General features: G+C 34.9%; 1 protein-coding gene across 1 annotated transcript; it reads left to right on the top strand.

Annotated features, from left to right (window-relative positions):
• Positions 1–117: 117 nt before the first annotated feature.
• LOC106881004 (mesencephalic astrocyte-derived neurotrophic factor homolog) lies at positions 118–11,799 on the top strand. Its single transcript, XM_014931188.3, has 4 exons — positions 118–719; positions 8,393–8,517; positions 9,758–9,899; positions 10,640–11,799. The coding sequence occupies exons 1-4, from the start codon at positions 632–634 to the stop codon at positions 10,834–10,836; spliced, it is 552 nt and encodes a 183-aa protein (XP_014786674.1). The 5' UTR covers positions 118–631; the 3' UTR covers positions 10,837–11,799.
• Positions 11,800–12,631: the final 832 nt, after the last annotated feature.

The following is a 12,631-nucleotide window of genomic DNA, read 5'->3' on the forward strand; positions in this document are numbered from 1 at the left end:
TGGCTTGAAGAAGTTTAGACGAGAATCTCGCCGAATAAAACCGGCATCAAGAGATGACCAATGATTGAACGCCAAGTCTACTGACGTCATAGAGTCAACACGCTGACGGGGCACATTGGCAGAAGCCCACATATACAGAAAAGTGACAGCGTTGAAATAATAAGCTTGACAATTGAGTCCGCATAGCAGAAACACATACAATCGGCTACGCGTGTGATTTTTAAGATAGTAAGCAATATACATCGTGAGTGTAACCAATTGGAGACTAAACCCAGAATATCTCTGTAAATAGACAAAAACACATATAAATACATAACACTCGAGAAGTACAAAAAAATTTATTGCAAACGTTATAACACAAATATCTCATTCGTTTAAAATATATTCCATTCCGTAATTGAAAATATCCAAGAAAAGAAAACTCTACAACAAAGCGATTGCTCGACGGAGTTTGTAATCATCCCTAGCATATTTCCGATCTCCGCCCCTTACGGAAAGAAAGAAAATCTTAAGATCTGGTTACATTGTCAAGTGACCGAGTAAATATCGTATACAACAGGACTTGAAATAAGTTGTCAACGTCTCTTCTTTCTCATCCCTCTCAGTTTCATCTATCCGTTTGGTTTTTAAAATGAAGTTATTGCTACTGGTAACAGCTTTGTTTGCTGTCTGTAACATTCTGTCAGAAACTCTGGTCGCTGCTGAAACCCGGTGTGAAGGTAAGTACATAGAGAATAACTTTGTGAACTAACTTTGAAGTGCAAGTTTGATGTACTTGTACACACACACACACACATATATATATATATCTATCTATATATATATCTATATATATATATATAATGTGCGTGTTGAAAGATACGTGTATATTCTTATAATCTGATGCGAATACTAATAGGAGTAGCAAAAACTTTGCACACCTTAAGTCTTTCCATCTCTCTCTGTGTATGTATATATGTGACCGTGTGTAAGAGAGCGCACGGACAACATTCATATATATATAATATATATATACAGATCAAACACTATCCGGTCAGATTTTTATTATGTAACTTAGTCCTACTATTCATCGACACCGATTGTTTTATGTAATCCTCAAATTGTCATCATATCGCTAAATGTACTTTTACGGGTCTCTGGTTTTCATTTACCATGACGTAACTTAGACTATATCTTTAACCTATCATTTGCTCGCTCATAAGTTTCGTGTATTGTCACACACAACACATGCATGTGTTGACTAGACACTATACATTCTTATATATATATATATATATATATATATGTATGTGTATATATGTATATGTGACAAGGACTCAGATTTAGTAACAAAGGAAATTAGATATGTGTATGTACTTCCCAAAATTTACCTCTCTATATACACACACACACACACACACACACACACACACACACACACACACACACACACACACACACACACACACACACACATATATATAGAGAGAGAGATACATACACGCAGGCATATACACACGTTTTTTTAAAAACTTCTGTGCCGCGTTTTAATCCAAATGTTTTTGTGCGTATAAAGTATAGGGAAAAGAAAACCTATAACGATAGAGACAGACTTTTGGAATATCCGTCCCTCGAACTCCCATACTTCATAAGAAAAGTGTGCGCAAAGGAGGTGAGGGCAAGAATGTAAAAAGGCTTCTTTTTTTTTTTTTTTCCTTCAAATCCAGGGAACAAAGAAATTTCACTTAACTGTTTGGATCCTGAATTTATCGATTTATGTGGTAAATTATTCCTTCGGTATTTAGTTATGGCCCTTTCCGTTCGGTGCTGAAACCTTGTCTGTGTCATCTTTACCTTTCATCCTTACGGTGTTGATAAAATAAAGTACCAGTTAACTATTGTTTTATGTAATGTTCCTATAAAGCATCCTAGATGTGAATGGAATTATGATAGAAAAGACATGACCGTGTATTTGGTAAAAGTGATTTACTTCCCCCCCCCCCTCAATTTCTTAGAGGAGGATAAGTTGTCCATGACCTTTTCCGGGCCTCTGTGACTGATGGAAAAGGAATAAATTATCCTCAGTGACCGAGGGCTTGAACCGGATCTTTGCATTTTTGATTCGCCTATTTGAACAAAACCGGACACAGCGAACAAAGAGCCAAAAAGATCCCTTGGCCCAAAGACCTGCCAACAGAGGACTTTGTCGAAAGTACTGCGGGCCTTGTGCGGTTTTAAACCTATCACCCAAGAAAAGACACTTCTACAGACTTTCTTTCAATGACCGAATACGAAATTTCACTCGTCGAAACTTTGCTTGACCCGTAAATGTGGTAGAAAACACTTTCCCAAGATTTGCGCTTTTGAATCGAACTTGAAACCACAGTTACGAAGGTAACTTCTTAATTGCACAACTGTGTCTGTTCCCCAAGTACATCTTCAAATTTTGTTCCAAATTTCAGTAGAAGCATTTAGCAACGTATCCACCAGGTATTGCAACAATGCCACTTTCAACGTTGAATATATCGATCCACTTTCACTTTGTCATTTTCGTTTAGCGGCCGACAGTCCTGGAGTGAACTTTCAGCAGATTGGCACACATTTACTTACAAATATTTGAAAATATATTTGTGTGTTGTCCACTGTTGATATAAAATTTTCCGAAGCCCATCTTGGTCAGAATACAGTTATTACAAATCTTGACTCTATCCTGATATCCAGATTGGGCTCACTAATGACTTAAATATTGGCGTCCTTTTAAAAGTTCTGACCAACTTTTCTAAGCTGGAGTTCTTATTCGAAGAGGTAAAAACAAGATCTACAAAATATTTGCCAAAAATAATTCTACAAAAAAAAGAAAAATATTAACTCCAGGTCAGCGGCCATCAAACAAAATTATTCAAGTTGCAGTTTAACAAAGTAAAAGTAACTGCAATATTCACAGATCGCTTAATGTCAAAGCATCAAAAGTTCTATTCTGGTTTACCTTTAAACAGCAAACGTCTGGGAAAAAGCAGAATTCTCTTATTTCTTATTCGGGTGCTAGCCTTTCATATTCAAATGAGCCATCTCAATATATCAAAGGTATTTTACCAATACGCAGAAGAATGAACAGTTAAGTTGACATCCTGTAGACAAGGGAGTGGGTGCAAGATTAGTAAACGGGGTAAAATGAGTATTTTCTGATTTCTCGTTATTTTCTCCCTACCTATTTGAAATTATTACATTGCAAGTATTGCATCATCATTTTGTACTGTTACATCATCTTTAAAGGTAAAAATTGTTCAGTATAGTTGTTGTTGAAGTTGAGTGAGTTTGGAAAATAGTCAGGTGACAGGTACTTTTTCTTTTTTCAAGAATTTTTTCCTCAACATTGACCTGATTATAATGAAGGTTGCTAAAAAATCTGGATAATTTTTGGTGTTTAACAATATTCTTTTCTCTGATGAATTCCAATTCAATTTTTCCCCCACATTAATGTCTAATTTGATGATTTTCAATTTTCAAAAAATGGGGTAAAATGAGTCGTGACTAATTTCAATAATTTTCTCTCTTTAACTGCATGATGCATAAATATATCATGAAAAGAGCCACTCCAGCAGATCATGAAGAAGCTATAGAGTATGTTTTATGTTGAGTTTTTTGATTTAGCCAAGTTTTGTTAATTTCATATCATGTGCCATTTTTCCATGATACTCATTCATTTGATCTGCATTTCTGATCCTTCTGATGTCTATGAGTCTATTTTCAGATATAATTCTGGAGAACTAAAGCAGCAAATTTACCTTATCTTGGCTTACTCATTTTGCCCCAGTTAAATTTGTCTGTTACATGCTCAAAAAGAATGGTGATAGTTTTCTGAAATAGTGTTCAGATTGTTATAATGTTTCTAATGCATTGCTTAGCTGAAATAGTTTTTATTAGGTTGTGAACATTTGTAAAAAATATATTTTTTTATCAAAGTCAAAAATGCAATGATAAACTGTGACTAGTGAAGTATTGAGAAGTTAATGGGGAGCAGTCTCCAAAATAAAAATCTTTCGTAAGGTTTGTTTTGTATGAACACAGGAAAGAGCTGGAATATTTCTTGATTCTAGAAAGGAATTGATGCAATTTTGTCATTATTTTTAATGGCTCTGTTGCGTAGGTGGGGGGAAGAATAAGTAGATTCTATAAGATGAATGGCAGATGTGTAGTGAAGAGGATTATTCTTCCTGAGCAGGAAAGCTTTGGTAACACTTTGTTTCCTACATTTACTGTTCAAAATTGTTAACCATTACCTAAAAAAGGAAGATATGTGAATGCATTCATATTCATTGTTGTAAAAAGAAAATATAGAAGCTGCTTAAAATTGGGAGGATGTAGAGAGTGTACAGTTATGTCGTGTGCATGCTGGACATAGGGATTGACAAATTTTTAATGTAGAAAGCGAGTTTGGGAGCCAACATGCTATAGGATAATGCTGTATTTGGGGAGTGTAGAATTAAGGAAACAGTTTTGAAATGAGTGGATCTGATGCAGCCAGCAAGAAAGTTTCAAATATAGGGTATTTGTTTTGGGCTTAATCAGGATTCTCTAGAGTTCAAGACCATTTTTGTATCCTAGATATCATTTATAGAAAAAGCTCAATGCACATGATCATTAGTGATTAGCACTCTATTATCTCAGAAGACTTGTTCTGTAGGTTTGTGCTATATTCTTCTCTAAAACACTTGACCTTCAAATACTTTGCCTGTAGTAAGACATCACGGGTAAATTATTTTCTTGACAGAATAGAAAAATTATTGAAAGTGAAAGGTGTTAGCTGTCTTGACAACAAACTGATTTATCCAATGTAATTGCTCTTCCTTTTAGAATTAACATAAAGGTTTCCATTTAACGATACTTATTTTAGAAAGGAAAAGACACACAAACTTCCGGAAGATTGGTACATATGTGTGTTGTCGACCTTGGTCAGGATACAACTATCACAGATCTTGACTCTGTCCTGACATGCAGATTGTATGAGATGGACTCACTAATGCTTTGTGGTGGGTTGATCTGAATGCAGCCAAAATAAAAGTTTTATTAACTGGCTTTACAAGTGAGCAGAAGTGTATTTGTACATGCCTCAATTACAGTAAGTGGATGGGTTTGTTTACTTCAGCTCTCCATCTACCAACCAACAAATCCAATAAGTGACACATAAATATAACCCATGGTACTATAAGATAATCAAGAATATCATGGATAGCACTATATGATACTTTATTGTTTTGGACTATGACTGGAAATTAGTTTCTTTTAGCCAGGAATTACTGGTCATTCGTAACTGAGGGAGATGGCTTTGTGCCAGTTAATGAAAGGTTAAAATAATAATAGAAGGGTAGATAAAGGTGTCTTGTAGAAGAGATATTCCAGTTGGAGAAGGAGGCTTAGTGAGAAAGCTAGAGATAGAGTGGGAAAAGCATTAAATCCAATTTCATACTCACATTGGTAGTGACTCCATAGTGAGTTGTTCAGACCAGTGATTCAAGTAAAATAGCTTACAAGGTAAATGTTGATTTGTATTAAGATTGAATATTAGACCAAGGAGGAAAGAGGAGAGATTTCTTAGATTATATGGGCAGCTAATTGGGAGGGAGCTTAAACAGGAGAGGTCAGTATTTAGTGAGAAAACAATAGGGGGAAGGTAATTCATAGTGTCTTCAAAATATAGTGTTTGTGTAATGTTTGATGTCAAACCTAGACAAGTTAGAAATCTGTAGTTGGAAAAAAAAAAATCATCATACTCAGATATAGATTTCTAACTAAGAAGTTTGTTATTATGATCTTTTAAAAATAATCAGTGGAATTTAATCACAAAACAGTATTATCATCACTTTAACATCCATTTTTCCATGTTTGCATGGGTCAGACCTATCTATTTTATTACTTGCCAAACAGTTCTGTAACCTTTAGTGAAAAATTAATAATTCAAGTTTTATGATGTATTTGATATAATCAGTAGAGATCACAGTTATCTTAAACCAATACACTTTAGCATCAATTATTCAAACCCTTCCTCGCCATAATCAATTTAAATATGCAGTTGTTGAATTTTTCCAAGAATGCCTGTTTTTCATAATACCTTTTGCTATAGCTCAAATTTATCAAACTGCTCTCTCAAAATACCCCTTTTACAGGTGATATTTTTCCAAAAACAGGCATAAATACCATTACATCCCATTGAAACTTTGTATCTAATTAACAAAGTATTTTACTTCAATATGTCCATCTTTTGTCATTTTCTTCCTCTTCCCCACTTGTTATCCTTCTAGTTCTCTTCATTACTCTCTTTCTCTCGCACACTCTCTGTTGCTTTCTTTTATTGTATTTCCTGTCTCTCCTTGGGTTACCCACTATCTCTCTTCATATTACTACTCTTACCTCTATTGCATCCTCCCTCCCCCTCTCTCTCTCTCTATTGCTTATCAGGGCAGGAAGGCTTGGTACAAATTAGTTTGACTAAAATGTTAAGCCTAAGCATTAGATTGATTCATGTGAGTTAATTGTCTAGATTACTGGCAAGTGTGAACATCATGATGCATATGTGTGTGAAGTCCACATTTCGTTCTCTTCCTGTCACTCAACATTGAGCTGGCCAACAAACAAAAACAAATGATCACTATACTTCTAGGTCCCTGTGCAAAAGAATTCTGGCCTTTGGTGTGTGTGTGTGTATATATATATATATATATATGTGTGTGTGTTAGAGTGTTAGGTGTGATGTACAGAAGTAAATATTGAAAAAAAAGTCGTCAGAATTTTGGAATAACTTCTTTCATTTATTTTATACATATATTAGCGCTTTCGTTAGTCTTTCGAACTTGTCAAATATAACTGTGAAAATACAGAGATCTAGCTTATTTATATAAAAACAGGTGTTTTGGGGGGTTTTGTTTATAACAGAACATTGTTTTGTTTTTTTGGGGTGAGGCTTTGGAGACAATGGAAGATGTATAAGCATATAGATAGATAGATAGGCAGATAGAGAGATAGACTGATAGTCAGACAGATAGAGAGATGGATGTGGTAAAAGAGAGAGAAAAGGGCCATTGTATTGAATTGGTCTTTTTAAGGAGTGTCAAAAAAAAAAAGCCTCACCCCAAAAAACAAAAAAAACAAAACACCTGTTTTTATATAAATAAGCTAGATCTCTGTATTTTCACAGTTATATTTGACAAGTTCGAAAGACGAACGAAAGCGCTAATATATGTATAAAATAAATGAAAGTTATTCCAAAATTCTGACGACTTTTTTTTATATATATATATATATACACACACACACACACACACACACACACACACACACACACACACACACACACACACACACACACACACCAGAGATGCTGAAAAGTTCCTGGTTTTAAGGGTATCACAAAATGCCTGGTTGGAGGCCCAACTTTTTGAGTTCTTTTATGTGGCTTAGGGAAACTGAAGGACCACTACAATAAGTGTGTGAATCGGGGAGGGGAATATGTTAGATAAAATCATAATTATAACTGGTCCTCCAGTATTTTCTTTTACCCAAGCCAGGAACTTTTCAGCACCTCCTTGTATGTATAAAGCAGATGTTTGTTTATATTTATATACATGTAGTTGTGCATGTAGCTTTATACTGTCTAAATTTGCAGATAAATTTGTCAGTGGGCAATTTAGCTTAATGGTAATGCACTTAGCTGGAGTCTTTGAGAGATGTGGGTTCAAGTCTCATGACTAGTTGTTAACAAATTTCTCTGCTTTGTAAGGGTAATTTATCCAATATTTTTGCTGTTCTAATGACATTTCTGCTTTAAGAAAAAAATTATTTTATTTGTATCGTACAAATATATACATATATTCATTCTAGGTCTGAAAGATCAAGAATGGCAAATGTTGATGCCCTAAGAACAGACACTGGTCTCTGGGAGACACAGGACATGACAGTGATGATAAGGGACAAAGACCGCTGGAGAGAACTCGTCCATGGATCTCGGGGAATTTTGCCCACCCTAGATAGATAGATAGATATTCATTCTTGGTAGTCCATCGATCTCCAATGAAGACAGTCGGTGGTGTCAGCAGTGGGAATGTATGTGGCTCTGCAGCCCAAAGCCAGAAGCACACAGGCGCCCACAGGTTGGACTCTGGTAGTCTGTGATCAGGACTGAGGATGATGCGGCCCAGTGACATCTGTCTCATATATATATATATATTCACACACCCGTATGTGTGTATAATATTTACAATGTGGACAGAACCCTTCTGATCATTTCTACACAAGTCAATAGAGTTCATAGGAATTAAGTAATGGGGTGCAATGAAGGATGTGAAAGGGGATATAAGGAAAATATAAATGCACATCTCTCTGTTATTTTATCTGAATATTAATGTTTGTATCTTTGCAGTGTGTATGAAAGAAATTGAAATATTCCTTAAAACTGTACCTCCTGAATCCAAGTCTAATTACAATGAACTGAACAAGCTCTTTAGAGAATTCTGTAAAGGTTCCAAAAGCAAAAGAGAAAGATTTGTAAGTAAAATGATAATCTTTGTTAGAATTTTTTATGCTTCTATTTTTTTTAATTCTTTAATTCTGAGAGACGGTATACAGTGACCTTAAGGACTCGGTTATTGTCCGTATGCTTATATATCCAACCTTTGCTATTGTTTTGTGTATATTGCCCTGCCTCAGTCTGTTTGACTGCAGGATGTCAAAATCTAAAAACAACTGAATTTATAAAATTTATCATTCCCATGCTAGCTTTGAAAAATGAATAGAAAAGAATCCTCATCATCACCATCATCATTTTAATGTCTACTTTTCCATGCTTGTATGGGTTGGATGAAATTTATTGAGGCAGATTTTCTATGGCCAGATACTACTCTTGTTACCAACATTCACCTGTTTCCAAGCAAAATGATGTTTCCTCATGGTCCAGACATTTTTCTCACAGATTGCAAACAATACTGTTTGAATGATGGTGACATTTGTTTAGAGTTAGTGTGCAATGTCAAGACAAAGTAACACACACACTCAACAGGCTTAGTTTTTTTTTCAATTTCTGCTTTCCAAATTCAACCACAAGGCCATGCCCTGCCCAGAGCTTTAAGACTCTTGTCTACCAATATACTTCACAGTGCGACTAAACCTGAAGCCACATAATTGCAAAGTAAAATTTATCTGTACAGCCATACCTGCATTTATCCTTTTTTTAAATCATTTTTGTATGCTCCATGAGTATTTTTTTTAAAGCTTACAAACACTTTCTTTTAACTATTTAAAATTCATGAAACTGGTTTCACATAGTTAGTTGCTCTGACCATTATTAGGGATCAACCATGATTGTACAGGACGACTTAAAAAATCCTTTTAGCATTGTCAATTTTATATGTGATTTAAATACAAAAGGGACTTCAGAATCACTTTGCATAATTTGAATGAGACTGGAAATCTTACAATTGTGAAATCGAGAGCAGTAGAATATAATGCCTATAAATATAAATTGATTTTAAATTGTTTCTTAAAGAGAGTGGCAGGAAGAGATAAGTCAGAATTTCATTTTATTTTTATTTCATCCATCATTTGCTGACCATCTGGCTGAAAAGTGAACATTACACAGACCCATCCATCTTTGCATAGCAGAATGAGCATAAAATGATTATTGTTGACTGTTTCATCAATAGTAGTATTTCATAATATTTAGTCATTTCTTTGGCCTGTTCACTGCTGTTTACTCTTTCTGGTTACAAACATTCTTCTCTCATTTCAGTGTTATTATGTAGGAGCTTTAGAAACATCAGCTACCAACATTATCAATGAGATGACTAAACCATTGAGCTATAGTCTACCAATTGAAAAAGTTTGTCAAAAACTGGAAAAGAAAGATCGTCAGATCTGTGATTTGAAATATGGTAATTATCATCTTTCTTTTTTAATGTTCCACAATAATCATTAACACATACATATATTAATGGGGTTCTTCAATGTTCGTCCCTCAGATTCCACTAACAACTTATTACTCAACCTAAGGCTATGGTTAATAGATAATTACTCAAGGTTCTATATAAGGTGAGCAAGCCCAGAACCATTTGGTTATTAAAACAAACTTTTTGGCCACAAATACATTGAATCAGAAAGGATGCTATGTCTTACTAAGTAGTGTAATATAGTTAGATACAGTGTAATCTAGGTAGACATGTTCTTTAACCTTAAGCAACTTTTATGGAGGGATGGATTTAAGTACCATAATAGTAGCTAGGTATGCTGTATACCTTTGAATAGCTTCTCTATGAAGTTTCAGTGAGTGGATATTTTAACTTGCATAAACATTCAAAAGCCATTGTTAGAGAGAACATCTAGGAAGGACCTTTGGGACTTTACAGAGTCCCAGAAGTTTTGTTTTTAACACTTGAATTATGTAAAATGAGTCTTATAAGCCACTGGGTATAAGGCTACAATGATCTATTTAAGAAAAGTCTATTATCATGCTGCTGTTGCTTATAGTTGTGAACTATACCAGCATCTAATACCTATTTTACAGCTAGATAGACGGATCACAGACTGTGTCCATAGAAAAAAAATTGAAGACATTAAAATATACTTGTAATTATTTCCGGTTGACTTAACTATTTATTCCAATTTTCTTTTTCAGAAAAAATGATTGACTTAGCAAAAACGAATTTGAAGAAGCTGAAAGTTAAAGACTTGAAGAAGATATTATCACAATGGGGAGAAGATGGAGCATGCAAAGGATGTGCTGAAAAATCTGATTTTATCAAAGTCATTGAAGAACTAATGCCAACTTATGCTCCTGAAGCTCATGCTGCTCGTCAGAATGTAGAGTTATGACACCTCAAACTGTATATAATTTTTACATTTACCACTCCTCTGTATTTTGTGAAAACTTAACCAAAACATGGTCAAACTTTGTTTCAACATACACACAAACTTTATAAAATTTCCCAAAGTAATCAGATGTTTGAAATGTGAGGGAAAAGAATGTTCAGTAGTTTAAAAGTCTCATTCTAATATTCTTTTTATCATTTCTTTGAAATTACCTCTGATTTCTTCATAAAGCTTCTTGTAAGCAACTCAAGCTAGTTGAAGTCTTCAATGTGATGCTATTTATTGCTACAGCTAGCTTTATTTTCTACACTCACCCTCTCTCTTTGTTTCTCATGATATTTGACTAAAAACTCCAGAATGAACTGATACAACTTTTATTGCAGCCTGTACTTCTAAGTTATCTACAATGTCATATCATCTTTACTACATTCAAACAAAATTGGGAAATTTCAACTGTGGCCTATACTGTATAAAAATTCATTAAAACAAAACTACAGAAAATTTACTAAAACAACTACAAAAAGAAATTTTGTTTGTTTGTTTTTTTGTTTTTTTTGTCATTGTGAAAATATTGTCCCTCCCTCTAAACATTCAAACTGTGGCGAAAGATCTAGTTTGTTTCAAATTTAATATTTCTAAAATAAATAATGTTTATTTCCATTTGACATTTTTTGTTCTTTCAATTCTTCTATTTTAATTTATTAACTTTAACAGACAATTTAATTGTAGAACATAATTTAACATCCATTATACTATGTATGAAAATTATAAAAGATACTGAAAGAAGGATCTGAAGCATTGGAAGGTTTTTGTCTCTTCTACAAAATTCTTATTCCTTTGTTCATTCTCAGGTTAATTACCTAAGACTATTTGGTGAATATTTTAATGTGTGCGTGTGTGTTGAGAGTTCAGATAAAATTCTTTTATGAAAATGTCTTTTGAATAATAAAACCATTTTAACTTAAATACACAATTTTTGTTGTCTTTCTGCAATGAAGTCATTTATTTCTGCAGTCGTTTATTGCCAAGTCAACGTTGATAGAGAAGATGGCATTCCAGCCACAACCATCCCATTATTACTTAATGTTGTATCTTTACATAAGCTCGTAGTGGGCTTTTAGAGATTTTGCTGCTGTTTCTAGCAAGTTGAGCAACCATGTTGCAAAATAAGAGGAAGAAACATGTTTTTGCTCATTAATCATATTAGGGCTGCAGTTAATGAGGACATATGGTGGAAATGCAAAGTGAGACCTGGGATGTGGTGGTGAGGCAAGACCTTCGAACATTGGGCCTCACCGAGGCAATGACTTCTGACCGAGACCTTTGGAAATATGCTGTGCGTGAGAAGACCCGGCAAGCCAAGTGAGACTTAAATCCAAGGCCTCTGCCAGGGGTGTAGCCAGCCCACTTATGCATACCTTTCCTTAATTGGACACTAAACTCCGCTTGTGAAGACCTGTTGAGGCAAGTGAAATCGAAATTGAACTAAATTCGACGACTGGCACCCATACCAACGTCGTCTCCTTCATTGAACACGAAACTCAGCTTGCGAAGACCTGTTGGGGCAAGTGAAAGCGAAATCATGATGGCACCTGTGCCCAGCGTCGCCTTTCTGGCACTTGTGCCCGTGGCATGTGTAAGGACTTTCGAGCGAGATCATTGCCAGTGCCCCTAGACTGGCTCTTGTGCGGGTGGCACATAAAACACATCATTTTGAGCGTGGCCATTGCCAGTACCGCCTGACTGGCCTTCATGCCGGTGACACGTAAAAGCACCCACTACACTCTCGGAGTGGTTA

Source organism: Octopus bimaculoides, chromosome 1 (assembly GCF_046866305.1).
Source record: "Octopus bimaculoides isolate indiv1 chromosome 1, ASM4686630v1, whole genome shotgun sequence".
Lineage (NCBI taxonomy): Eukaryota > Metazoa > Mollusca > Cephalopoda > Octopoda > Octopodidae > Octopus > Octopus bimaculoides.

Coding starts and splice junctions, on each gene's coding strand:
- LOC106881004 (XM_014931188.3), top strand. CDS start 632: ATGAAGTTATTGCTACTGGTAACAGCTTTGTTTGCTGTCTGTAACATT. Junction 720..8,392: donor TGCTGAAACCCGGTGTGAAG/GTAAGTACATAG, acceptor GTATCTTTGCAG/TGTGTATGAAAGAAATTGAA. Junction 8,518..9,757: donor AAAGCAAAAGAGAAAGATTT/GTAAGTAAAATG, acceptor CTCTCATTTCAG/TGTTATTATGTAGGAGCTTT.